This window comes from Gopherus evgoodei, chromosome 24 (assembly GCF_007399415.2).
Source record: "Gopherus evgoodei ecotype Sinaloan lineage chromosome 24, rGopEvg1_v1.p, whole genome shotgun sequence".
Lineage (NCBI taxonomy): Eukaryota > Metazoa > Chordata > Testudines > Testudinidae > Gopherus > Gopherus evgoodei.
The window spans coordinates 5,066,729-5,092,478 of record NC_044345.1 but is presented as its reverse complement, the minus strand read 5'-3'; the positions used below and the strand labels follow the sequence as shown (position 1 = coordinate 5,092,478).

At 45.4% G+C, this 25,750-nt stretch overlaps 1 protein-coding gene across 3 annotated transcripts in view; it reads left to right on the top strand.

Annotated features, from left to right (window-relative positions):
• Positions 1–3,939: 3,939 nt before the first annotated feature.
• SMG5 (SMG5 nonsense mediated mRNA decay factor) overlaps positions 3,940–25,750 on the top strand; it is a 47,802-nt gene continuing 25,991 nt past the window's right edge. For 2 of the 3 annotated variants that reach the window (XM_030542576.1, XM_030542575.1), the window contains exons 1-9: positions 3,940–4,043; positions 12,234–12,332; positions 13,665–13,788; positions 15,777–15,933; positions 17,754–17,843; positions 18,966–19,055; positions 21,465–21,543; positions 22,446–22,571; positions 23,985–24,053. In XM_030542576.1, coding sequence (XP_030398436.1) covers positions 3,967–4,043; positions 12,234–12,332; positions 13,665–13,788; positions 15,777–15,933; positions 17,754–17,843; positions 18,966–19,055; positions 21,465–21,543; positions 22,446–22,571; positions 23,985–24,053 — 911 coding nt within the window. In that variant the 5' untranslated portion in view covers positions 3,940–3,966. Of the gene's footprint in view, positions 4,044–9,013; positions 9,104–12,233; positions 12,333–13,664; positions 13,789–15,776; positions 15,934–17,753; positions 17,844–18,965; positions 19,056–21,464; positions 21,544–22,445; positions 22,572–23,984; positions 24,054–25,750 lie in introns of those variants that run through there. The other variant, XM_030542578.1, reaches the window with a different exon arrangement.

Here is a 25,750-nt window from a genome sequence, read left to right as displayed (position 1 = left end):
CTTCTTTCCTTTGCCTGGACTTCAAACCTGTTTAACCAGCAAAGGTGTGGCTGGAATTAAAGGGGCAGAGGCAGCTTTGCCTCACCCGACAATGTGCTGAATCAGCCAGCAGAAAAGGCTGTTCCCAGAGGTGTGTGTGTGTTGTGCATGTGTAGTGTGTGCATGTTTGTGTGTTGGGTATGTGTGTGTGGTGTGCTCATGTGTTTGCATGTTTGTGTGGCACGTGCTTTGTGTGCATGTTTGTGTGGTCCATACATGTGTTGCATATGCATGTTTGTATGATTTGCATATGTGCATTATTATTACTATTATTAGCATGCTGGTGTATACTTGTGTTGTGAAAGCAGGTATGTGTGGTGTATAGATGTGCTGTGCTATGCATTCAGGTTAGTGTGTTGTGTTTTCCTGTTCATGTGTATGTAATTGCATTGTTTGAACTTTGCACATGTATCCTTGAGGTGTGTGCATTGCGTGCGAACTTATTTATTTGGTGCATTTGTAGCATGCATGCGTGCGGCATATGCTGAGTGGTGTGTGTGTGTACGTAAGTAAGTATGGTGTGTATTTAAGTGTGGCGCACGTGTATATGTTGTGTATGTAATAGGTATGGGGGGCATGTGTGGAATGTGGTGTCTGCATGGGTGTGTCTGTGTGTATACAAGCATGGTGGGTTGAAAGCATAATGTGTGACTATGATGTCTACGTGTGTCAGTGCTGGCGTGTGTGGCTCTGTCTGTGGTGAAATATAAACTCTGTGTGTGTGTGTGTGTGTGTGTGTAGGCTGATGTGAGTGATGTCAGGATAAGTGCTGACCCCAGCACCAGAATCTTAGATCAATATTTAGTTTGCAGTACATACAACCCCTGCATTGGACAATGGTTTGGGTGATTAATTTGCATGGCGTAAGAAAACAAGCAAGCTGCCCTGGATAGTTGTGTTCATTGGGCTAACTCACAGGCGGAGAGAAGCGGTTAAAACATATCCACAGCCACTTCTTCAAGCAAACACTCCAAGATTCATTTTCATGTTGAGCAATTTAGTGAAATGAAACGAGGGAACAGAGCTAACATGGCTCCTGATTACTCTAGCCACCTTCCCCCCAAAACACAACCCACAATCAGATTATGTTTAGGATCTAATTACAGAAATCAATGTCTGTAATTAAATACCCCAGAAAAGAAAGATAATTCTGAATTAAGGAAGAGACACTCAGCTTCACTCACTCCATCGCATCACAGCGCTGCCCAGTGGGCGGGGATCTGAACTTTACTCAGAACCTGCTGCACCTGTTGATTCAAACTATGAACATAATCTAAACATATGTTTGAATTCTGTTCTCTTAGGTCCCACATCCAAACACTGATCTACTCTGAGCCTACTGTCTTTAGAAGGGTTATGTGGCTTACAGTATGAGGTGGATTTCCTAAGGATTAATTATATTGTGTATTTCAGTTGAGCTTGGGACCTCCACTGAAATCAAGACCCTGTTGTGCTAAGCACTGGAGGTGCAGGCTCTGGGGTGGGGCCAGGGATGAGGGGTTTGGGGTGAAGAAGGGGATCTGGGTTTGGGCGGGGCTCTGGGATGGGGCAGGGGGTTGGGGTTTGGGGTTGGGGTGCAGGCTAACCTCTGATGGCTCCCGGTCAGCGGCACAGCAACTGAGGGGGCTAAGGCAGTCCCCGGAAGCGGCCAGCAACAGGTCCGGCTTCTAGGCAGAGGTGCGCAGATGGCTCTGCATACTGCTCTCACTCACAGGCACCGCCCCCCCAGCTTTCCCTTGGCCAGGCTCGGGGCAGGGGCAGCGTGCTGAGCCCTGTGGCCCTCCCTCGCCTAGGAGCCAGACCTGTTGGCCACTTCCGGGGTACAGCGTGGTGTCAGAATAGGTATGGACTGTCTTGGCTGGGTAGCACCACCGACCGGATTTTTAATGGCCTTGTTGGCAGTGCTGACCGGAGCCGCCAGGGTCCCTTTTCAACCTGGTGTTCCGGTCAAAAACTGGACACCTGGTTACCCTATTCATCTCTGAAGGCAGTGCAGAAGTAAGGTTGGCAATACCATGACTATCCTACAATAACCTTGTGACTCCCCCATGACCCCCTTTTGGATTGGGACCCCCAGTTTGCAAAACACTGGTTTCCCCTGTGAAATCTGGTCTTTGTGCACTTTTACCCTATACTATACAGATTTCACAGGGGGAGATCAGATTTCATGGTCCGTGACATGTTTTTCATGGCTGTGAATTTGATAGGGCTCTATTAATAAGCAACCTACCAACCTTTTAGACTCTAACCCTTTATCAAATATCGATTAATCATTTCTTAACCCTTTACAAACTAATTAAAAAGCATACCTTCAATGTAAATTGTAGTAAGATGAGGTCCTGAAACATAAACCCTTATCAGAGGTCCAATATGAGGCCTGAGGCCTGAACTAAAGCAATGATCAAGACTTTGCTAACATAAAGCAAAGTTAAGCTATGAGCCAGAGGCAGGCCCTGCTCACAGAAGCTGGCAAGGAAAGGGCTGATGCTGTGAAAAGAGACATACCTAAAAGGTACTGGACACCAGATATCAGAACATTCGCATACTTGTACACTCCTCACAGATAACAAGAAACAAGCTGACCCATCCCAATGACAGAGCCAAAAGGGTAATATGATGGATAGAGTTGTTTTATTCGAACCAACATGTACAAGGCGAGAGGCGGCACCTTACTGCGTAGAGGGGTTGTACCTTACTACGTCAGGAGTGATGTGCAACTTGTTTGTACCTGTGTATAAGAATGCATCCCTGAGTGGATGTCTTTGTCCAGCCTAGGGAGCAGTGGAAAGTCCCGCCACTGACTGAGCTGAGTCCATAGTCAGGGAGCACGTATGTACTAGCTAGCAGCACCTAAGCAGCACCTTGGACTTCTATGCCAGGGAAAGCTGGAGACTGTGTTTCTCTTCAACAATAAACCTGGCTGACGTGCCTTCGTACCTTACTAGAGTCTGTGGTCATCGGGGGTTCTCTCGGGGTCTGCTGTGTCAGCTATCTGCGCAGAGCTGGGACAGCACACAGAGGGAACACACACACGCAGCCGATCGATATCAACATTGAACAGAGCAGACCACTACACCGGTAGCATCTGACAACATAAATGTGGGGCCAATTACAACAAACCCAAGGTCTCCTGACTCCCAATCTAGTGCCTGACAGGGACATGCATCTGACGAAGTGGGTATTCACCCACGAAAGCTTATGCTCCAATACATCTGTTAGTTTTAAAGGTGCCACAGGACTCTCTGTTGCTGATCCACTAGAGTTTTTAGTTTGACTGACTTTCACCTATGTCAGTTCCTAGGTCCTGGCTTCCCAGGGCCAGATTTGGCTTTCAGTTTCACCAGCGTAAACCGGGAGGGACTCCATTATTGTTACTGGATTTAAACTGGTTTAAGTGACAGGAGAATCAGGCCCTCAGTCTTCACCTGTCATTGAGACCCCCGCAGTCTCAGAGGGAAGGGGGTAAGCCCTGAGATGTCCCCATCCCCACTGTGCAGCTGAGCCTCGCCCTTTCCCCCCCTCCACTTTGTCTGGCGAATCCATGTGTTGTCAATAAAGTTTATTTGAATGGCAGTTGAAGCTAGGAGACCGCCATCTTGCCATCACTAAGTCCTGGCAGCGGAAGGCCACAGTTCTCGCGGGGAGGGGAGTTACCCGCGAAATCTCGCGAGGTGAAGCCGGAGCGGACGCCATGTTGCCCGGCGCAGGCGTGGGCAGGCAATCCCGCTCTCGAGAGACGACGGAGCGGTGGGCGAAGTCTCGCGTGACTTCGAGCGGGGGCGGGGAAAGGGCAGCGGCGGAGCGATGGCGGCCGAGCGGGGCCGGTGGCTGCGGCGGCCGCGCTGCGGGGCGGAGGAGGCGGAAGGGAGCGGGCGCTGCTGAGGAGGGCGGGAGCCGGCCGCGCCGGGCCTCCCCCTGCCGGGCGCCATGAGCCAGGGCAGCGGGGCCCCCGGCGAGAGCGGCGAGCCCGAGGCCAAGGTGCTGCACACCAAGCGGCTGTACCGGTGAGGCGGGGCCGGGGCGCGGGGGGGGTGGAGGGGAGCTGGGGGGGAGACGGGTGTGGGGGGAGGGGAGAGTGAAATATGGGGGGGAGAGGAGGGGCTGGGGGGAACTGGGGATGGAATGGAGCTGATGGGGGAGAGCTGAGGGGGGAGACGGGTGTGGGGAGAGGGGGGGGCAGGGGATGGGGGATGGGGAGGGTGAAATATGGGGGGGCTGGGGGAGAACTGGGGATGGAATGGAGCTGATGGGGGAGAGCTGAGGGGGGAAACGGGTGTGGGGAGAGGGGGGGCAGGGGATGGGGGATGGGGAGGGTGAAATATGGGGGGGCTGGGGGAGAACTGGGGATGGAATGGAGCTGATGGGGGAGAGCTGAGGGGGGAAACGGGTGTGGGGAGAGGGGGGGCAGGGGATGGGGGATGGGGAGGGTGAAATATGGGGGGGCTGGGGGAGAACTGGGGATGGAATGGAGCTGATGGGGGAGAGCTGAGGGGGGAAACGGGTGTGGGGAGAGGGGGGGCAGGGGATTGGGGATGGGGAGGGTGAAATATGGGGGGGCTGGGGGAGAACTGGGGATGGAAGGGCTGATGGAGGGGAACTGAGGGGGGAGACGGGTGTGGGGGGAAGGGGGGTGGGGAGAGTGAAATATGGGGGGAAGGGGCTGGGAGAGAACTGGGGATGGAATGGAGCTGATGGGGGAGAGCTGAGGGGGGAGACGGGTGTGGGGGGAGGGGGCAGGGCATGGGATGGGGAGGGTGAAATATGGGGGGGGAGGGGCTGGGCGGAACTGGTGATGGGGGAGGGGAGAGTGAAAAATGGTGGGAGAGGAGGGGCTGGGGGTGAACTGGGGATGGAAGGGCTGATGGGGGAGAGCTGAGGGGGGGAGACGGGTGTGGGGGGAGGGGGACAGGGTGTGGGGGATGGGGAGGGTGAAATATGGGGGAGAGGAGGGGCTGGGGGAACTGGGGATGGAAGGGCTGATGGAGGGGAACTGAGGGGGGAGACGGGTGTGGGGGGAGGGGGGGTGGGGAGAGTGAAATATGGGGAAGGGGCTGGGAGAGAACTGGGGATGGAATGGAGCTGATGGGGGAGAGCTGAGGGGGGAGACGGGTGTGGGGGGAGGGGGCAGGGCATGGGGGATGGGGAGGGTGAAATATGGGGGGGAGGGGCTGGGGGGAACTGGGGATGGAAGGGCTGATGGAGGGGAGATGAGGGGGGAGACGGGTGTGGGGGGAGGGGGGCAGGGGATGGGGGGTGGGGAGGGTGAAATATGGGGGGAGAGGAGGGGCTGGGGGAACTGGGGATGGAAGGGCTGATGGAGGGGAGCTGATGGGGGAGACAGGTGTGGGGGAGGGGGCAGGGCATGGGGGATGGGGAGGGTGAAATATGGGGGGAGGGGCTGGGGGAACTGGGGATGGAAGGGCTGATGGAGGGGATGGGGGAGACGGGTGTGGGGGGAGGGGGACAGGGCATGGGGGATGGGGAGGGTGAAATATGGGGGGAGGGGCTGGGAGAACTGGGGATGGAAGGGCTGATGGAGGGGAACTGATGGGGGAGATGAGTGTGGGGGGGGACAGGGTGTGGGGGATTGGGAGAGTGAAATATGGGGGGGAGGGGCTGGGGGAGAACTGGGGATGGAAGGGAGCTGATGAGGGAGAGGGGGATGTGAGAAGAGGGCGGCAGAGTATGGAGAATGGGGAGAGTGAAATATGGGGAGGGGAGGGGCTGGGGGAGAACTGGGGATGGAAGGGCTGATGGGGGAAAGCTGAGGGGGGAGACGGGTGTGGGGGGCAGGGCATGGGGGATGGGGAGGGTGAAATATGGGGGGGAGGGGCTGGGGGGAACTGGGGATGGAAGGGCTGATGGAGGGGAACTGATGGGGGAGATGGGTTTGGGGGGAGGGGGACAGGGTGTGGGGGATTGGGAGAGTGAAATATGGGGGGGAGGGGCTGGGGGAGAACTGGGGATGGAGGGGAGTTGGTGGGGAGGGAGAGAGATGGGGGGGCAGCTGGACATAGGCTAGGAGGTGGGTGGGTTGGGTCAGAGAGACCTATGCATGGGGAGGCAGAGGGGCTGTCCTTTTCTCTTCTCACCCCTGCCCCAATTGTGCCATTGCTTATATAGGACGTGGAGGGGTGTGTTGGAGAGCTGGGCGCTAAGCCCCTGTTAATCCCCACCACCTCCTTCTCCAAAGCAGTTGCATTGTTAGTCTTCCGGTTCTGAGGCTTCAGAGGGGCTGGCAGGCTTGGAGGGTGCTGGTCATTCATAGACCTTGTTGGTCACTCTTAAGGGATGTTATCTCTGTAGGTGTTTGTACAGCACCCCAATCTGAGTTGAGGTCTCTGGGTGCTACTGTAATACAAGTCAAGGTAGTACAGCAGGGATGACATTCTTCTTATAACCTGGAGCAAAGGACTGCCATAAGCTTCAGGTGTCAGTGAACATTATATCTAGGGAGTGGGGGTATGTCTGCACTATGGGGACTATATTGCCATAGCTACGGTGCTCTAGCTATGCTGGCATAACCTCATAGTGTAGATGCAGCCTATGCTGACAGAAGGTGTTTTTCCATCTCTGTAGGAACACCACCTCCGCATGCAATGGTAGGAAGTATTCTTCTGTTAACCTAGCTGCGTCTACGCTGGGGGTTAGGTTGGCATAGCTATGTGACTCATGCTATGGCTACACTACAGTTTTTAGTGGCACGGCTGTGCTGCTACAGCTGTACCGCTAAAAGCCATGCAGTCTTCCTGCTATTTATCTGCAGGAGAGCGCTCCAGCTGACAAAGTGCTGCTTGCTCCGGTGCTTTTCGTTGGTAAAACTTTTGTTGTTCGGAGTGTGTGTTTTTTAAACATCCCTGAACGACAAAAGTTTTGCTGACAAAGTGCCAGTGTAGACATACCCTCAGGCGTGTGGATTTTTCACACACCTGAGGACCATAGCTACATCGACCTAAATTTTAATTGTACACCAGGCATAGGAGTGAGGGCTCCTGGGGTCTACTTTCTGCATACCCGTGGCCAAGTCACTGCCCCTCTCGGCTTCAGTTTCCCCATCTGAATAATTTTTCTTCCTTCTCCTGTAAAATTGAGATAACCACGCCTACCTTTGTAAGGCATGTTGAGATCCTTGTGTAAAAGTCCAAAGTTTTGAATGGTCAGTTATTAAAAGCATTTCCCTATCTGTGGCTGTGATGATCTTTAGACAATTGTGTGTCTTTTACATTCAAGTTAAATTACATGGTTTTTATTACACACAGTGTAGCGAAAAGCAGTGGTTTTAGTTGCCCATGTTGTAGGATGCTCTGTCATACAGGAGATGCCTACAGAGCCAAAATGTATTAGGTTCTTGGTATTAGCGGAAAGACTGTAAAATACTCCATTCCATACTAACATACCATTCTGGTGTTCAAGGCAATGGGAAGTAAGTTTTATATTTAAACTTCCAGGGTAGAATTTCAATAGGCATCCAAGTGCTTGTTGTATTTTTATAACTGAGATGACTATGTGCTTGGCCTTTAAAAAGGTCTGCTTATTACAAGAGAGGCCGAATTATGTTAGCCAGAAGCCTGTAGCATGATTTTGTTAAAGAATTTATGTTGCCTGCACTGGCCAGGGAATCTCTTAGCACATTACTAGTAAGTCTACTAAAATGGCTTGCACACTAAACAGCCTAGTGTCACATCTTGCTCCTCCGTTCAAATGTAGGATTGTTTAAAATGTACAGGTAACTTGCTTTCCAGGAAGATGTACTGTACTCATCATATTCCATGCGCTAGCTGAGGACATGCGCTATGATGCGAGTCTCTAGAAACTTTTTATCCCAGTGTTACTGTGTATCTTTTGATTAATCTTTTCTTGTACATTCCAATACACACTTTAAACTATGCATGGATGGGCTCACCTATGTGGCTGTAATTGTTGTCTGAGTGTCATAGCCTAGTGTCACATAACAAATTTGTGACAGAGCTGGAAATTGAACTCAAGTCCTAGGCTAGTTCTTCAACAACAACTATCCTTCCTTCAGTGCAGAGACTCCTGTGTGAGATTGAGGAATATGCTGTAGGCAGAGGTAGTCAAGCCTTTCCATTTGGTTTCTCCAGTATGTATAGTTCCTGAGCTAATCCAGTCCTGGGCATCTCCTAAAAATCTGTCCATTGGGTTAAATTATGTGTGTGTTTACAATATGTGGTTTGAGACCACCAAACTTGTTTCACCTGGATCCCAAGTCAGAATTGCATCTCGTAACCACTAGCCATTCAGTTCTGCGTTAACCTTGTGTAGTCTACAATTTTAGATTGTACTGCATTATATTATCTGTACTGATACAAACCGGAATAAGGCAATGGTTGCAGTTCCCCCCGTGGACATATCTCATTCCCAGAAGGCTACCCCAGTCAGTAATGTTTTAAATAAATAAGATGTGAGTAAGCCACTGTGCCATCCTGCCCAATTCCAAAATGTTAATGGCAAGGAAAGAAAACGTTAGATCAGTTTCCCCTCTAGACAAAGAGGACTCGACATTGGATTGTTTCCATGTTGCTTGGCATGAGATGCCCTGTTTGGTTCTTTTTACAGACTGGCATCTGATCTGCTTTCTGTGTGGTTCTGATCTGCTGGCTGAAAGCAGGGATCCAACCCAGCAGGTGTTAAAATATGTACTGAGGCATGACATCACTTTGTTAACTCCAAAACGTAACTCAGCCCCTGGTGTCAGTCAGATTAGGACATGAGCAGACTGAGTTATGTTCTGATCAGTGTGTTGTGTATATCTTGTAGAAAACAAATCTTGCTCCTTTTGTCTTTTTTGGCTTTTAGGTGGCAGATACACTGTTAGTTTGTTTGTCCATAGAAACATAGAAAACAACTGGAAGGACCAGTGTCCACTAGTGCCTGTCCACTGCAATTTCAGGAAGTTGATCATGTGGGATACACCCTAATGGATGATTCCCAGCCCTATGCGCTAGAGGAAGGCAAAAATACCCAGAAGTTCCCAGCTAAGTACTCTCTGGAGGAAAACCTTTCCTGACTTCAAATTTGGCAAGTTGGTTCAACCCTGGTGCATGTGAGCAAGATTCATTACTTAACCATTTGATCCCGTTTTTACCCAACAATACTGTTGATATCCAAATAACAATCTGTTTGGTTTTCTTGACTCTCAGTAAGGGCAATGCTGCCAGGTGCTGTGGGAAATTGCCCCCTCAGTCTGTTTAACCTAACTTCATGTGTACATGCAGCGTCCATGTGTGTTGATGTTGCTTAGTTAAGTAGATCCTTACACAAGACTTTGTGATCCCCTTTCAGATACATATACAAGAATATAATTCTGTCCTGGCCTATGAGCTCCATTGACCTATCAGCAATGAAACAATCAGAGTTGTGTGTCCTTGTGAGAGATCCATAAAGCAGTTTGAGTTTAATAAATGGCAGGACAAATGGGTCAGTATTTGATCATCAAATACAGTTAATTTACACTTCTTTTAAAAGAAGACACATGCATGAATCACACTGCATCGCAAGTTAACATCCCATTTTCAAGGTCTGTTCAGCTGTTTGTAAACAGGTGTTCACTGCTACTCAGTTTCTGACCCTTGTAGTCTGAGTGATTTTTCCCTTTTGAGAAGCGTCGTTGTGACTGAGCGAGGCTGGACTGGAGGCAGTACAATTTTTTCATATTTTACTGGTTCGCATTGAAAAGATGTAGCTTTTTAAACAGTAGCTTTGCCAGAAGTAAAGAGTACATATTTTGACCCATTCTTGGAAGGAAAGGAGCCTTTCAAAGGCTTCCCCCTTCACTATGGGTGGGGGAAAATGAATCAGCAGTTCTGAGTTCTTCTGGAAATGCTAGTGTATGTAACAGAAGTAAGCTCTGTTTTGATCAAATTAATCTTTGATCCTTCTGTAGTGCTTTGGTAGTAAAGTCTATAGCGAGGTGTAAATGGTAGGACAAAAATTGTGAGATGACAGTTACATGATATCTTCATAGTTATTAAGTTTTATCCGTCTAGCTTACTACCTGTGGTCAAACCAGGGGACCTAGAACTAAAACTCCTGGCTTCTATTTCTGACTCTGCCACCGATTTGCTTGATATTTGGTGAATTGCTTAGCTTCTGTGCCTCTCTTTCCCCACCTGCAAATGAGTATGTTGCCTGTTTACCTCACAGGTCTATTATGAGGTTGGATTGGAGTTTGTAAAGTGCTTTGAGGTCCTTGGGTGGAAGGTGGTGAAGTATTCATAACATACTTTTTTGTGTGTGATTCTCAACCATGAAGAAATGCAAGACAAAATAGAATATGTACATTAGCTATGTTTTCATCTCCCAATCCATTACTTTACAAACAATGATTCTGTATAGGGAGAGAATCATTTCAGTCTCTGCCCCGCACCCCTTTCTTCCTGGAGCTGAAAACGGCATAGAGAAATTTAAGTTAAAGATCCTTAATCTCTTGGACAAATTAGTCTTTTGGGGTGTCATGTGAGATATGGATATTTTTGTCTTTCTGGCATCCTGAAAAGTTTTTTGCGAGATTACTTTTCAGCCTGTGCATTCATAAAGGAGACTTGATTTGCTCGGAAAGAGCAGCATGTGAAACTGTCTGTTGCCTTGTACTGACTTCTGTAGTTTTCAAGGAAACAGTTATTAGTTTCAGCCTACCCATTAGAATCGATCTTTGCATGTTCTTGCTTGCAGATGCCTATGTGCAAGTCCTCTACACAAACTGTCTGGCGTCCATCTGTGCATATTTCTGAAGAAAGGTCAGGGAAGTTTCAGTGGGGTGATTTGCTTTATGCTAGTGATAGGGATTTTTTGTGGGGGAGGATGGCAGCAGAAGTGGCTAATGTTCTGCTTTGTGTAGCCCATATTTGGTCTGTCTTATCCCTCGCTTACAGTACAGTTTGTCTATCTTCAACTTCTTGTTTGAGGAAAAATCTCTCAATTCAGCAATGGAAATGTTAAAGTATCTTCAGAGTGGATGAACAATGACAAGTAAAGAGGTTTCTGGATGGAAAAGAGTTCCTGTATGGTTGATAGCCTGCAGGTTGTTGGTGGGATGGAGGAAAGGGGAGTTGGGAGCTGTATTTTAAAGAGAGGATGTGAGGGATGAGTGAAAAGGTAGGTAGGCTGTTTACCATAGCTGGTCCAGTGGCTGCCAAGTTATAGGGTTGAGAGGCAGAAGTTAAAAAGAAGACCCTAAGTAATAGAGTGGATTTGAATTAGTCATTGCTAAATTTTGCTTTCTTGAACTCCCTTTTTAGGTATCAGTCAATGTGCTTTCTGCCTCTACTGACGTTTGCTGTTGATACTTACCAGAGTCTTGGTTTTGATTATGGTGCAGTTGGATGAAATCGGTTTGGCCAGTCAGCTTAGTTCATATCTTTGGATCATCACATACTTTTGTATTTTACATACGTTTGCATTCTTCTCCAGGAGACCCAGGAGTTTCAAGCAGTGACTCATGAAGGCAGTTTTTGCATTGATGGTACACTTGATGTTGCCTGCTCCATGTTGCATCTGGCTTCGGAGAAAACATTCTGTTTTTAATTCAGGTGTTTTAAACTGTTCTGCCAGAAGCATAATAATACTTGGCTCTTATGGAGCACATTTCTTCCAAGGATCTCAAAGTTCTTTGCACTTATTAATTAATGAATCACTACAACAATGATGGGGAAAGTGGACCACAATGAAGGTGAAGAAGTGACTTGTCCAAGGTCACACAGCAAGTCAACAAAAGAACAGGAACAGGAAATACAGGACTGTTGATCCTTAACCCCCTCCTGTAATCACTGAAAACAAATTCGTTTTGACAATATTTCTTTTGTTAACAGCAGAGGTTAAAAGTTCACAATAGTGTATCAATAGAAGTCTGTCTCATTTAAGTCTGCTTGTGCAAAAATACTTTATATTTGACACATCAGGCAGTGGTACCCAGTAGCTGAGCAGATGAATTCTAGCATATACTTTATTGGTTACATAAGATCTTTCTTTTTTCCATAAGCTGTTAAGGATAATAGAACTGTTCAAAAATAGCAGATCAGTTGGTGTGATGTGGGGTGGTACAGTTCATTAATGATAATATTAAATAGACCAGGCATCTTCCCTAACTGAAGCTATCAAGGGTAGATCCTGGATCTCATAGAAGGCCCTCACATGAATTGTTATCCTGAAGCTCTTCTTTCTGTATTGTCTGGCAGAGCGGTGGTGGAGGCAGTTCATAGACTGGATCTCATTCTCGGCAACAAGGCAGCTTATCAAGAAGTGTTCAAGCCAGAGAACATCAGCTTAAGGAACAAGTAAGTTGGGCAGATGCCATAATTTAATTTTTGGTAGGAGAAATCTAATGTGCTAAGTTACACACGGCTTTGTTTCAGCAGTTTCACAGGGAACTGAATTTGTGGTGCACCTGTCAAGCAAAGTACACACTACCTCTTTGCATGTTCCCTTTGTACAGCGCCTAACGCAACGTTGCCCTGGTTCATGACTGGGGCTCTGACAAAACAGAGATGTCTTTTCCACTGCGGTGAATGATGATCTGGTTTTATAATTCTGTAATTACAATATCTTAAAATACCTGTATAGTGAAGGGATTTCATATATATAAAGTGAAGCCCCTTTTAATTTTCCAGCAAAAGATAAATAAAATAAACTTCTTGCCTAGTAGAGAGGATTCTTTATCTCATGGTTGAAAAAAAATGTACTGGAAGCGATAGAGGGATAATTAAAAGTGATTGCTTATTGGGATTGGTGCTTAGTGTAGGTTTCATTCTATATAAATGCTACTCTGACAACATTTTTAGTTTCCCTGCTGTGGACATTTATTATGTGGCTTGCTTTAGTGTTTACTTCTCTGTGAAAGTGTCTTGCAGGTTGGATGCTGATAAATGGCTGGTAAGAGTGCTAGCCTAATTGTACGTGTTCATTGACTCCCTCATTTGCATAATTATTATCTAATTTTAGCCTGTAAGCTTCTTGTGCGGTTCTGAACACATCGCTGCTTAAAAATATATTTGTCCCTCTTCCACTCTCAAAAGACTTGCAAGGCTGGAGAGTCTGCAACAACATGCAGGGCTTAGGGGGTGGTTGGAGGGGTGAGCTTGAGAAATTCTTGCCTCTCTGGTCTTGAGGTGATGTGTGTATGGTGAGAGTGGGCTGTCCCATAGCAGGCCACAAACAGTCTTATTACTTGTGCGTAAGAATGGCTCCCTGCTTAGAGATGAGGAGAGATGGATACATACAGGTCTGTCACATCTTAGGTGCATTTAACATGCACGATTTCAGCTTCATGCGGTCGGCAAAAGCAAGAAAAACAAAAGAGAAACAACGATTTAAATACTGTTTCTGTAGTGGGGGCGATTCCGTCCGCCATTACTCTCCATGTAATTTTGACTATACACAATTTTCGCTTTACGTGCTGACTGCAGAACGTAACCCCAGCGTAAGATGAGACAAACTTGTACAGCTCCCTCAATCTGGAGTGTGAGTGACCAGAGTGCGTGGCCACTAGGTGGCCATGCTGCCCCTTCAATGACATTCAGGCTTTCCTTTGTCCCTAACTCATGTGCTTGTGGTTATGTAAGTGGCTACTGCAGCTAATGGAATGGTAAACTTTGTGCTCTGTGTCTCAGGTTGCGAGAGTTGTGTGTGAAGCTGATGTTCTTGCATCCGGTGGATTATGGGAGAAAAGCAGAGGAACTGCTGTGGAGAAAGGTTTACTATGAAGTTATCCAGCTCATTAAAACGAATAAGAAGGCAGGTATCTGTGCCTCTGAGCCAGAAATTCTTGTTCTGTGACATGTTAATGGCTTAATTTATTTGGAAACAAGGTTCGAGCACAAGACTGCAAGCCAGAAACTCCTGAATCCTATTCTTGGCTCTATCATAGACTTCCTTTCTAACCATGGACAAATGGTTATGGCCTTGGAGGTCTAGGTGCAGAGAGCCTCTCCAAATCAGGTTGCATCCATTTCCCCATCTCCAAAATAAGAACACTATCTCCATGTGAAGCAGGTGTCAGAATCAATTCATGTGAAGATCTAGAGAAGTGCTGGTTAGTTTCATGCTAGAGAGAATCTAGAAAGTCAAATCACTTTTATTATATAGTGCTATGCACCTTATCCTGGTGATCTTACCAGATGAGTGTAAAATGAACTTCATTCTAATTGGAATACCATACTCTTCTTATCTAAATCATGTTCTGCTTTATAGTGACCTGAGGTTTCCTGGTGCCTTTCATTTGAGGACTTCAAATTTCTTTACAAATACCATATTAATGAATGTGACTATAGGACCTCTGTGGTGGAGGGAAGTATTGAAAACGAGTGCTCAGATATCACAGTTCAGATCACAAGGTGTATGCTTACCTTTCTAAAAAAAAAACAAAAAACCAAGGCCAGGAAGCAAGGTACAAGGTGTTGTGACTTGCCTAGGTTATTGCAGCAAGTCTGTGGCAGTGCTGGGAATAAAATCCAGATTTCCTGACTCTCAGCTCTATGTATTGGCTTCAAGATCATCTTCGCCATCTAGTGAAATGCCATTAGTAGTGTTATAGAATGAAAGCCCTGGTTTGTTTCAGTGCCTCACTATGTACAGATGCATCTGATGAAGTGGGCTGTAGCTCACAAAAGCTTATGCTCAAATAAATTTGTTAGTCTCTAAGGTGCCACACGAACTCCTGTTCTTTTTATGTACAGATAGCAATTAGTTAATGAAAACGTTCTGAAAAAGTAAATTCACTTTGAGTTTTGTGCGTGTGAATGTAAATATGTGTGTGTTTTTACTAGAGGCACAAGTCCTTCAGATCTTCCATCCTAGTGTCCCACAATAGTAAATCAGATGAACCATGGAAGGAAGAAAGATTAATGCTGCTGATTTTTAGGTGGGATGCTTCTGAGTGTGTGTCTACACTATCAAAAAAAAGTGTTTTTGTAACTCGGGTTAAAATAGCAGTGAAGACGCTTCAACTCTGCTTTTAATTTGGTGTAGCAACTTGAGTGCAACTCCATGGGCTTTAACTCAGTCTGCTAACCTGAGTTACAAGCTAATTTGCTGTCTTCACTGCTATTTTAACCCAAGTTAAAAGCATACCTTTTCTTGCAGTATGGACTGCTCTGAGAGGTAGAATCATCTTGGCCTGTTGAGTGTGGCTGGTCAGGGAAGGTTTGATTTAGTACTTCTGGAAACAGGTTTCTGGCAATGCAAAATAACCTTATCTTTGATAGTTGTTAAATACACCTGAGGGTGTTGGTGGCTAAATGCATAATGATAATGTAATCAGTGCCGTCAGGTAATTCATAAAGGGTAGAGATCTGAAACATCTCCTAGATATAATCTGTTTCCCCCCAGCCAACAAATGATTTTTCTTGTGAGCATTTGGTTCACTCTCTTCCCAAGCTAATGGATCGTTCACCATTTCCCTTGGAAGAATAAAATGGAAATAGGAAACATTTCCTGATTCTCAGCTTGTGTTTTAATTTATTAGTAGTCCATTATTCCTAGTTATTCCGCTGTATAGTGCCTAAATAATTTCTCCTTTCTTGATATTTACACCTGTCAAATACTAGATATTAACAGTACTGGTTAGGTATTGAGCAGGAAGGTGGAGTGAACTGAGGGAGAATGGCAGAAGGTGAGTCACCCGCTTCCTCTGTTTTAGCAAGTGCAACTCATATTGCCGGCCGGAATCTTACTGAACTGCATTAACAGGCTCTCACTTGGCTGCCTGTTTCTGTTTTCTACAGCACATTCACAGCCGCAGCACCCTGGAGTGTGCATACCGGACGCACCTAATTGCCGGCATAGGATTTTACCAACACCTTCTTCTCTACGTTCAGTCTCACTATCAACTGGAGTTGCAGTGCTGTATTGACTGGACTCACGTAACCGACCCACTGATAGGTCAGTGCCTGATGTGTATTCGCTCTTGGTTGATCCAAGAGTCATGAGCAGATGGCTCCCCCTTGCAATTACTTGACTCTGTTTCAAAATGCAGAGGATTATTCTTTTCTCATTGGCTTGTTATCTTTCAAAACACAGTCTGCTCAGCTTTTATTTTCAAGTTAAAACTTTTGGTAATGAAACGAGGGGTGGAAAATATTCTTTATTGCAGTCACACTGCTCTTAGAAAATCCTCTAGCAAGTGTTAATGTTCACTATGGCGGATCTTACAACACAATTTTTTAAAAGCACTTACCTCTGGCTATAAAGAGTGACAAAATTGTGTTGCACTCTTGTTATCTCCTTCCCTCTGTGTGTTACATTTGTGTTCTTTATCCCGCATGCATGTACTAAGACTCTTGATGCTGCAGTTGAATCTAGGCAAACCTCTGCACTTCTGACATCAGAGGTCTATCCATGTGGTTCCAGTTGCAGAAATGGAGCTGAAACTTAAGCTGATTTTTTTGTATAATTGTTATCATCATCATTATTATTTATTATGTACATGAGAAGGGGGAATAGTGAAACATTGAGAGGGATTAAAGTGGAAAAAAAAAGAATTTGGAGTTAGAGATATCCACATGTATCTAGCAATGGAATATTTTACTTGTTTGTGTTTAGTTCTTAGCTGGTGGAAGATGATTGTATTGCAGTTGGCTTTGAAACATCCGTTTAAAAGGCAGATGTCATTAGCAAATGTTGCTATGAGAAACATTTTCATGATACTGTAGAGCTGATAAATCCTATTTTAAATTGTGGCTGGATTTGTAGTCCTTGATAAGTGACTGCATTTCCACAGGTCTTGTCCTCTAAGTTGCTGCAGACATTTGCAGTTAGAATACAATAGCATGTAGATATCGTAAGCATATAGTGAAAATTAAACACTGCAGCATCATTAAAAGTGGTGGATGAGGAAGAGTCGTGCAGATAACTAAAAATGGGGGAAGTGGGAGGAGGCTAGGTGGCGTAAATGGGGATTACAGATGTACATGGTAAAACTATTTGTAGGTTCACCATCAGCTATAGGCACAACTTCGGAGTCAGCGTATTGGTAAAATATCACTTATGCAATGCCTGTAAATAAAGAGAACACATTCCTCACTGATCACTGGCTGGTGAGAAGGTGCTGATGGAAGGTTGTTTCAAAAAAATCTGTCCTGTAGCTTCAGATCAGCTGATTTTACCTCTCTTTTGTTGCTCCTGCCACTTCCCAATGTCTGAGTTGTTTTTTTCTGGAGGCATTTTTCCCTGTAAGATTGCTGGCGCTGTAGCTACAGGAATATATTTTGTTCTTTATCCCTTTCACCCATTTTATTTCTCTTCCTCCCCTGTTATCTGTCATCTCATCTTCTCTCCTCCTTTTTCTCTGTATTCTTTTAACAATCTCTCCAAGCTTATCCAGTGTTGAATGCACACCACATTTCTAGTGGCTTAGTGGTACAAGTTCTGGCCCTGGGCTTCAGTACAAATGAGTGAGGGAGCACTGTTGATGATTGCTGTAGAACAGTGTAGCATACTGTCCTTAGGAGAAGTGGGGTGGCTTTAAAAAAAAAAAAGGATATGTTGTTTGCATGAGTCTTGCGCAACCTGGTAGCCTGAAACAAGCCTGCATTGATCTATAATAAAACACAGACAAAGGCGAGCACTCCGGTCTCAGTGTGTGATCTCTGATTTGCATTCACGTAACTGTCATGTATCTCATGAAGAAATGTAGGCTGCTGCTGCCTCTTTCCAGCCGTCTTCACTCACGAATGTGTTATGATTTGGTATTTCTCATGTAGGCTGCAAGAAACCTGTATCTGCATCGGGGAAAGAAATGGAGTGGGCACAGATGGCGTGTCACAGATGTCTGGTTTATCTGGGAGATTTAGGTAAGAGCAGTGTTTTCTTGCAGGGGGACCTTTAAAATATGAAAGCTGTTGCATTCATAACACTGATACCATGATCATTAGTCACCAGCGATAATTCCTTGCAGACACTGGTTTGTGTTAGGCCTGTTGTACATTTAAAATTTAGATTGACACAGTTGTGTTGCTCAGGGGGAAGGGGAGAATCCATACTTCTGAGTGCCATATCTGTGCTGACCTAACCCCGGTGGATGGAAGAATTCTTTCATCAGCCTGGCTACTGTCGCTCAGGGAGGTGGTTTTTCTATAGTAATGGAAAAGCCCATTCAATCACTGTAGGCTGCTCATGCAGTAGGGGATTGTCTGGTATAGCTGCGGCACCGTCGACAGTATAGACAGGACCTTACACACATTTGTCACTGACAGATTTGAAGTGAAACCCTCTCAGGTAACAGATCTGTTACAGAATGTGGAGGTCCCATCTTAGTGCCAGCAGACATGGAGTATGGTATTTACTTAGAAATGTGCAAGTGTTGTGGGTCTGAATCTGTTTCTGTATAAGAACATAGGGTCTGACTTTCACTTTCACTGCTCTGGAACTTTAATGAAGTCCTTAAAGTGGGCATAACGTACCATGTACACTCTAAGGCCTGACCAAGCCTGAAGGGTGCAAGGAGGCCTGAGCATAAATGAGAATTTGGCCCAACGTGCAGAATTCTAAATTGAATCTCGTGCAGGGTGATAATAACAAAGCTGTGGCTTTTCAATAGTTAGTACGAAACATGCACATGTGTTGGTCCATTCTGTAGTGGACTTGTGTCTGTATCTCTCAGTCACAATCACAAGCAGTGAGCGTGTGACATGATTTAACTTCGTTGAATATCTGTGTGTGCATGTGAAGGAATGAAAATACATGTGAATGTGCATGAATAACTTAGAGAGACTGGGTGGGTGAGGTAATATCTTGTTTTGGACCAACTTCTCTTGGTGCGAGAGACAAGCTTTTGAGTGACACATAGCTCTTCTTCAGGTCTTGGAAAGGCACTCCAAGCATCACAGCTAAACACAACACTGTTCTCTTTTTGCTCTGGGCAGTACTAGGGCGCAGCCTGTGGTTTCTGTTGTGCATGATGTCTTTCTTTTCAGCTCGCTATCAGAATGAGTTGGCAGGTGTGGACACGGAACTGTTGGCTGAGAGGTTTTACTATCAAGCTCTTTCTGTTGCACCACAAATTGGTAAGTGAATTGCCATGAATTTAGGAGCCTTTCAGAACAATAACGTGGCTCACGTAGCCTAAACCTCTTGTGAAAATGACTGGAAGAAAACTCTATTGTAGCAATTGCTCTGCTTTGCGTTACCGTTATGTTTCTTACTTTTGAGAGATTTGTTTTATTATCCAGTATCATAATTCCCCTTTGAGACTCTCTCTTGCTGGCAAACCAAGGAGAGGAAAGCATCTCTGTTTTAACTCCCACCATGACTTTGATTTATCAGGTAACTTTCCCCTTATTTTCTAGCCGCATCAGGCGTAAAAGTTCAAATTTACACGGAAGTGGTGATGTCATAGTTATCTGACTCAACCAAGATCCATCTATGTATTGCTGCTTTTGCAGAGCATTATACAACTTTTCTCACTGATATAACACCACATGCTCCTCTTTTGACTTAAAGCAGTTACTTTGTGAAAATATAACATAGTGGGAGACTGGAGTTGTACTCCTGGGTTCTATTCCAGGTGCCACTATAACCTCTTGGGCAAGTCACTTAATACTCTGTGCCTCCGTTTTCACACCTGTAAAATGGGGAAATTTTGCTACATTATAAGGTTAGTGCATGTAAAACACTCTGGGCTCAGACAAAAGGTACAATAGAAGTACAGGAACTTATTTAATAGCTTTCTTGTCTAATGTCTTTTAAATAGTCAGTTGCAATTAAAATTTAGTTTTAATTTCTGTAATACTCATGTCATGCTCTCAAAGCATATGCACATATGCAGACTGCCTGAGCTGCCCTGAAGGAGCTTGGCTGAATAGAGTGGTCTTGCAGAATGCCCTGAAAGGCTTACCAGGTCTGACATCCTGAGTTTGAGAATCAAAGTTGAGGGCCTCTGACTGAGTGTGCCTTTCCAGCACTATACAGATATTGAAATAGGGTGTCTTATAAACGTTACGGTCAGAAGGGGCCATTAGGATCATCTAGTCTGACCTCCAATTAAATTAATTTTAATTAAAAGCCTCAGACAATCTCAATTGTGGGCTTCAGATGTGAGGAGAGGTAGCTAAGAGCCTGAACTATATAGATGCTTAGAAATCAAATTAACCACTTGAGCTGCACTCAGAAACATGGAGCACATGTGTAATGAGCCCCCTCAGAGAGGTATTGTTAAGCGAACAGCTGCATTCATTAGAAGCTAAAGCTTCTGAGTGGTCCTTAGAGGCAGTTTTTACAAAGAGTACAGTTACAAAAACACAGTACAAGGCTTTTCCCTTGTTGAGTTGTTGCTATGGCTGATCCCTAAGTATGGATAATTGGTGTATATTGATAAATTTGTATAGCATGTTAAACTTATACAGCACTTTTGTAAATGTAGTTAAGATGTTCTAGCAATCCTTAGCTGACTGGCTAAGCAGCAGTTCTGCAGAAAAGGACCTGGGGATTACAGTGGACGAGAAGTTGGATATGAGTCAGTAGTGGGCCCTTGTTGCCAAGAAGGCCAGTGCCATATTGGGCTGTATTAGTAGAGGCATTGCCAGCAGATCGAGGGAAGTGATTATTGCCCTCTATTCGACACTGATGAGGCCACATCTGAAGTATTACATCCAGTTTTGGTCCCCCCACTACAGAAGGGATGTGGACAAATTGGAGAGAGTCCAGCGGAGGGCAGCGAAAATGATTAGGAGGTTGGGGCACACGAGTTACGAGGAGAGGCTGAGAGAACGGGGGTTATTTAGTCTGCAGAAGAGAAGAGTGAGGGGGGATTTGATAGCAGCCTTCAACTACCTAAAGGGGAGTTCCAAAGAGGATGGAGCTCGGCTGTTCTCAGTGGTGGTAGATGACAGAACAAGGAACAGTAGTCTCAAGTTGTAGTGGGAGAGGTCTAGGTTGGCTGTTAGGAAACACTATTTCACTAAGAGGGGGATTAAGCACTGGGATGGGTTACCTAAGGAGGTGGTGGAATCTCCATCCTTGGAGGTTTTAAGGCCCAGCTTGACAAAACCTTGGCTGGGATGATTTCATTGGGGTTGGTCCTGCTTTGAGCAGGGAATTGGACTAGATACCTCCTGAGGTCTCTTCCAACCCCAATATTCTATGAAATCCAAATCAGGCAGACAGCACAGTAGTTTAGGAGAGAAGGGGACAGGTGAATTATTGATGACTAGGAGGACTTGCTTGAAGGAGAAAGGAGAGCAAGCAGAGAAGGGATAGGAAGATGTGAGGGTAGCATGAAGCAGAGTGGAAAAAGGTGAAGGGAGCAAGTAGCCAGAGCCTCTTCAACATGGCTTTGTTAATATCTTTTGTACCTGCTGGTTCTATACACCTTCTATCATGAACGGAAATGTAGTGAGATGTAAAGGATCTTCTTGCATGAAGATTGTTTGAAATAACACCGGCTTAGTTCGCTCTCCTTTTAATTTTCATGACAGGGATGCCCTTTAACCAGCTGGGGACACTGGCAGGGAGTAAATATTACAATGTGGAAGCTACCTACTGCTATTTACGCTGGTGAGTGTCTGTTACAGAACATACTGAGGCTGGAGGGAGCATCCTCATTTGCTCTCCTAGTCAATGAGCCAGATTTTCTCCTTTTTCTTCACGTGTTGCTCCATTTACTTGCACATCTGCTGTTAGTGGGAATGCTGGTGGAGAGAGGTGATGAAGGCTGCCTCCCTGACAAGACTGTACTGGATCACAGGGCCACCGTGCCACCGATTAAATAAACACGAAGGGCCAGATTTTTAGTGATATTTAGGCACTTACAGATGAAGAAAGGTGCCTAGTGGGATTTTCAAAAGCACCTAGGTGCTTGTAAAGGGGCAGGCAAGTCCCTGCAATCTAGTGTGGCCCTGCCTGTGTGACCCACTTTTAATTTCCCTGGGACAAGGGAGAGACCAACGCACACTAACCAAATAGCATATCCCCTTTTAATAAGGGTTCGAGACCTGAGTAATTACAATAAACAGTTCCTAAGGCTCTCACTTGAGGGCTGTGGTTCACCTCCCAGATTTCAAGTCCACAGAACAAAGCTGCTGGCCTGAGAGAAAACCACCACCACCCCCGCTGCAGCCTGCATGGCTTCTATCCCCCTCTGTCGTACTTCGCTTCTTGTTCCTGTTTAAATAGCTCTGTCCTAGTGTGGGGCAGGTCTCCTTGATTACAGCCCAGGCTGCCCCTTAAAGGGGGAGTGCACGCCTTCACAGTGCCCAGCGCCTACTGAAATCCGTAAAAATCCCTCTATCCCTTCGGTGCTTTGTAAGAGTCTCACTGGGGACCTATCTTCATGTAAAATACCTTTTAAAAATTGAGCACTAAGATTCGTGGCACAGTCCAATCAAAGCCACGAAAAGTAACTGGTGAGAATCCCTGTGGAAAAGTAACTTTTTGTTTGTATAATATTGGTATCTTAGTATCCAGTCTGAAGTGTCCTTTGAAGGTGCCTATGGTAACCTGAAGCGCCTGTATGACAAGGCAGCCAAAATGTATCACCAGCTGAAGAAATGTGAAACCAGGAAACTGTCTCCAAGCAAAAAACGGTAAGAACACAGAGAAGAGGGTGGTATTGGGACAAGTATTGGAATGCGATCATCAGTGGCTTCCTTTAGAAACAGGGCACTGGGTATGGTTCCTGGGAACTTAAACAGTGTATGGAGTGTCTGGCAGAAATCCAGCTCAAATCAGTCACCAGTCAGAGTTGTTGCTGTTTTTTTGATGATCTCAGTCTAGATCCCACTATTGGCCACTTCAGCAGTGATCGCTGGGAAAGAGGCCAAGGATTGGTTAGGTGCAAAGGTTGAATTCCCCTCTCATCCCTAGAGCTGGTTGCTGCAGATCAGGATTGAGGCATACTGGTGAAGTGGAATATGTAGGACGCTTGCACTGTTACTGCCTATGTACATCCAGCCTGTGGACTTCAGTCTCCAGGGCTGTCATTCTGTCACAAGGACTAAATTTCACATTACGAAATAAAAAGCAATACGGGAACTCTGCCATCAAGTAGGTACTGAGAGCCCTTTCATCTAATTCAGCAGCCTACTGTAACCCACTGTTATTCACTAATGCCTTGTGTCAGCAATGTAGCAGTTTACTTTGTTTTAAATACTTCTCTGCTAGTTGTGTCTCCTGCAAAGGCAGTAGGAAAAGTCCATATAGCCATCACCCATCTAGTAGAGCAGTATTCGTGGTGCATTTAATAGGAAGTCAGTAGTGTGAGTAACATGTTTCCATTTATCTGGCCTTGATTTTTAATACATTAGAATTTTCTGCTAATGATCTGGTTCTGTTCTTAGTGCTCTTCTCAAGCATTATCCAGACTAGTTTTTTCCTTCATGTCTTCCACCTGCTTCCAGATATTCTAATGCCTGAGCCAGATAAATAGCCAGTAAATATGCAGTTTTTTCCACTCTGCATCTCCAGAGCCTGACATATGGTTGGTTGGTTGGTTGTGTGAAGTGGTTCCTGACCGCTCTTGGATTGAGAGAACACATTTTGTAAATGTGTGGATGAAAATTGGAGACTTGAATATTCTTCAACCAGAACTGCTGATCCATGAGAATACTGACATCTTCTGCGTTTACAGCTTAAGATCTTGCTCTGTTTAGTACAGAACAGCCTCAGAATTCTCGTTAACTTCCTTTAATGCTCCCCCCTGCCAGTTTTGCCGTCCGAACTCCTGTGTATATTTCTTGTTTCCAAAGTTTAAACATGGATCATAAGTTCTGAAATGGATGGAATATCAGTGCCCCTTTCTCGAAGCAGGACTCTCTGATGGCACAGATGTGTGGTCAAGCTAGATTTTGCCACTATAGTGAAGGTGGGAGGCCAGGAATAAACTAACTTACTAGCAATCCGTCGGAAACCTGATTTATGTACATGAATAAGAACATTGCTATCCTTTTGCAGCCAAGTGGTGGGTTACTCACTTAACTGTGTTTCTCTTTAATCTTTAGATGCAAAGACATTAAAAGGTTGCTGGTGAGCTTTATGTATCTCGAGAGCCTTTTGCAGCCAAAAAGCAGGTAAGGTTACCATACAGCTTCTATCCTCTGTAGGTGACTTGCAGCTGCAAAGATTAGAAATGGAAGAGACTTGCTTTGTATTCTCACCACAAATGCAGAACAGCGTATCTCAGTGATGCCTTTATTGAGCCTTTCAGTCAAGAATCCCAAATGTCAGGGAAGTCTTATAACACTTCTGTGAGGGAGGAAAGTATTATCACCACCACAGAGAAACTTCACACACAGGGATTAAATCATTTAGCCGTGATCGCTCGGTAAATCAGTGACTGAGTGAATGTAGAACTCGGAAGTTCTGACTTCTCAATCTCTCAGTATCATCTTTGTGTTATGATGCTCCTCTCACTGTGTTCGAATTCTTTGCCCAGTCTTCAAATCTGTGCTTCTATCAAGCATTGGCAGAATGACATTGGTGCAAAGGGTCACAGTCTGCACGCCTGCAGAACCATAGAGCAGTTCTTTATAAACATCTTTAATCTAACCACCTTGTTCAGGGGAAAGATGCTATTCTTTCCATAACCTGTTTCTGCTGGAATAAGTGGAAAGCTTTGTACAGTTGCATGGCTTTCCCTGGATTTTCTGTCTCTGCCAAGAGACTCCAGGTGGCTCTAAGTTAACCCTTTAAATACTGTTTGGTACAGATTGATTTCTGTTAGGGGGCAGTCCACACACTCTTATTCTCTTGCCCATTTTAAGGAATTGATTTGTGCTGATTGACCCTGGATTTACACTTCACTGTTACTCCATGTAATGCATATTCAGTGGGTGGTGTCAGTGTCTCAGGGCGGAAGAGGAAATAGAACGCCCCCAAATGCTCATGTCTGCTGTCCCATTGAAGAGGATTTGCTGGACGTTTTATAGCCAGTTTCTCTCTAGAAGTTGGGAACATCTTGTAATCCACTGTACTGATTCCCATAATGCTGCCTCTGAAGCAGCAAACAGCTGCAAATGATTCTGGAGAGTGTGTGTGTGTGTGTGAGAGAGAGATTGCAGAGGAGAACAGGTGTGGGAAATCAGAGAAGGAAAAAGGTTAAGACCCTCGATTAAGGCTGTTACAGTGTAATGTTTTAATTACACAGTAGAAATAACTGATTCTGAAATGTTCATTCTTCTTAATAACGAAGGATACTATATATATTGATGTGTATTGCCATATAGTGCCTCCTGACCCAGGCATACCTCTGTGGGAAGAAAGTCGCCCAGTAATTATTTATATTTATCCATCTCATGGGGAATTTTTGTGTCTTATTCTCAAGTGCTTTGAGATCCTTAGGTTAAAAGAGCTATAGGAGTGTTAAGGATCATTGTTCAGCCTCAGATCGAGCTCCAGATTTGTAGAAACCTTCTCACTTTCCATAGCTGATTAGGTCAGTATGTTAATCTAATCAATGAAGAATTAGCTGGTTTACTGCTTAATATCCTGGCCATTACTAAATGGAATGAAAGGCCAGTTGTGGCTGGTTTCTCACTGCCTGGGCCAGCTATGGAGACAGCACCCTCAGTCCAAAAGCGAGGAGATGAGCCTCTCACTTCATTCTCTAGTGATCCATCCTGGCAGTGTAGGAGATGCTCCGATAGCTGTTTATTGTATCACTTTAGTTTACACTTTGTAGGAATGGGACAGATTGCTCAGATTATCTAGTCCTTCCCCCTGCCTGTGCATGATTGTTCCCTTCAGAATATTCTCCAGTGCCTTGTCC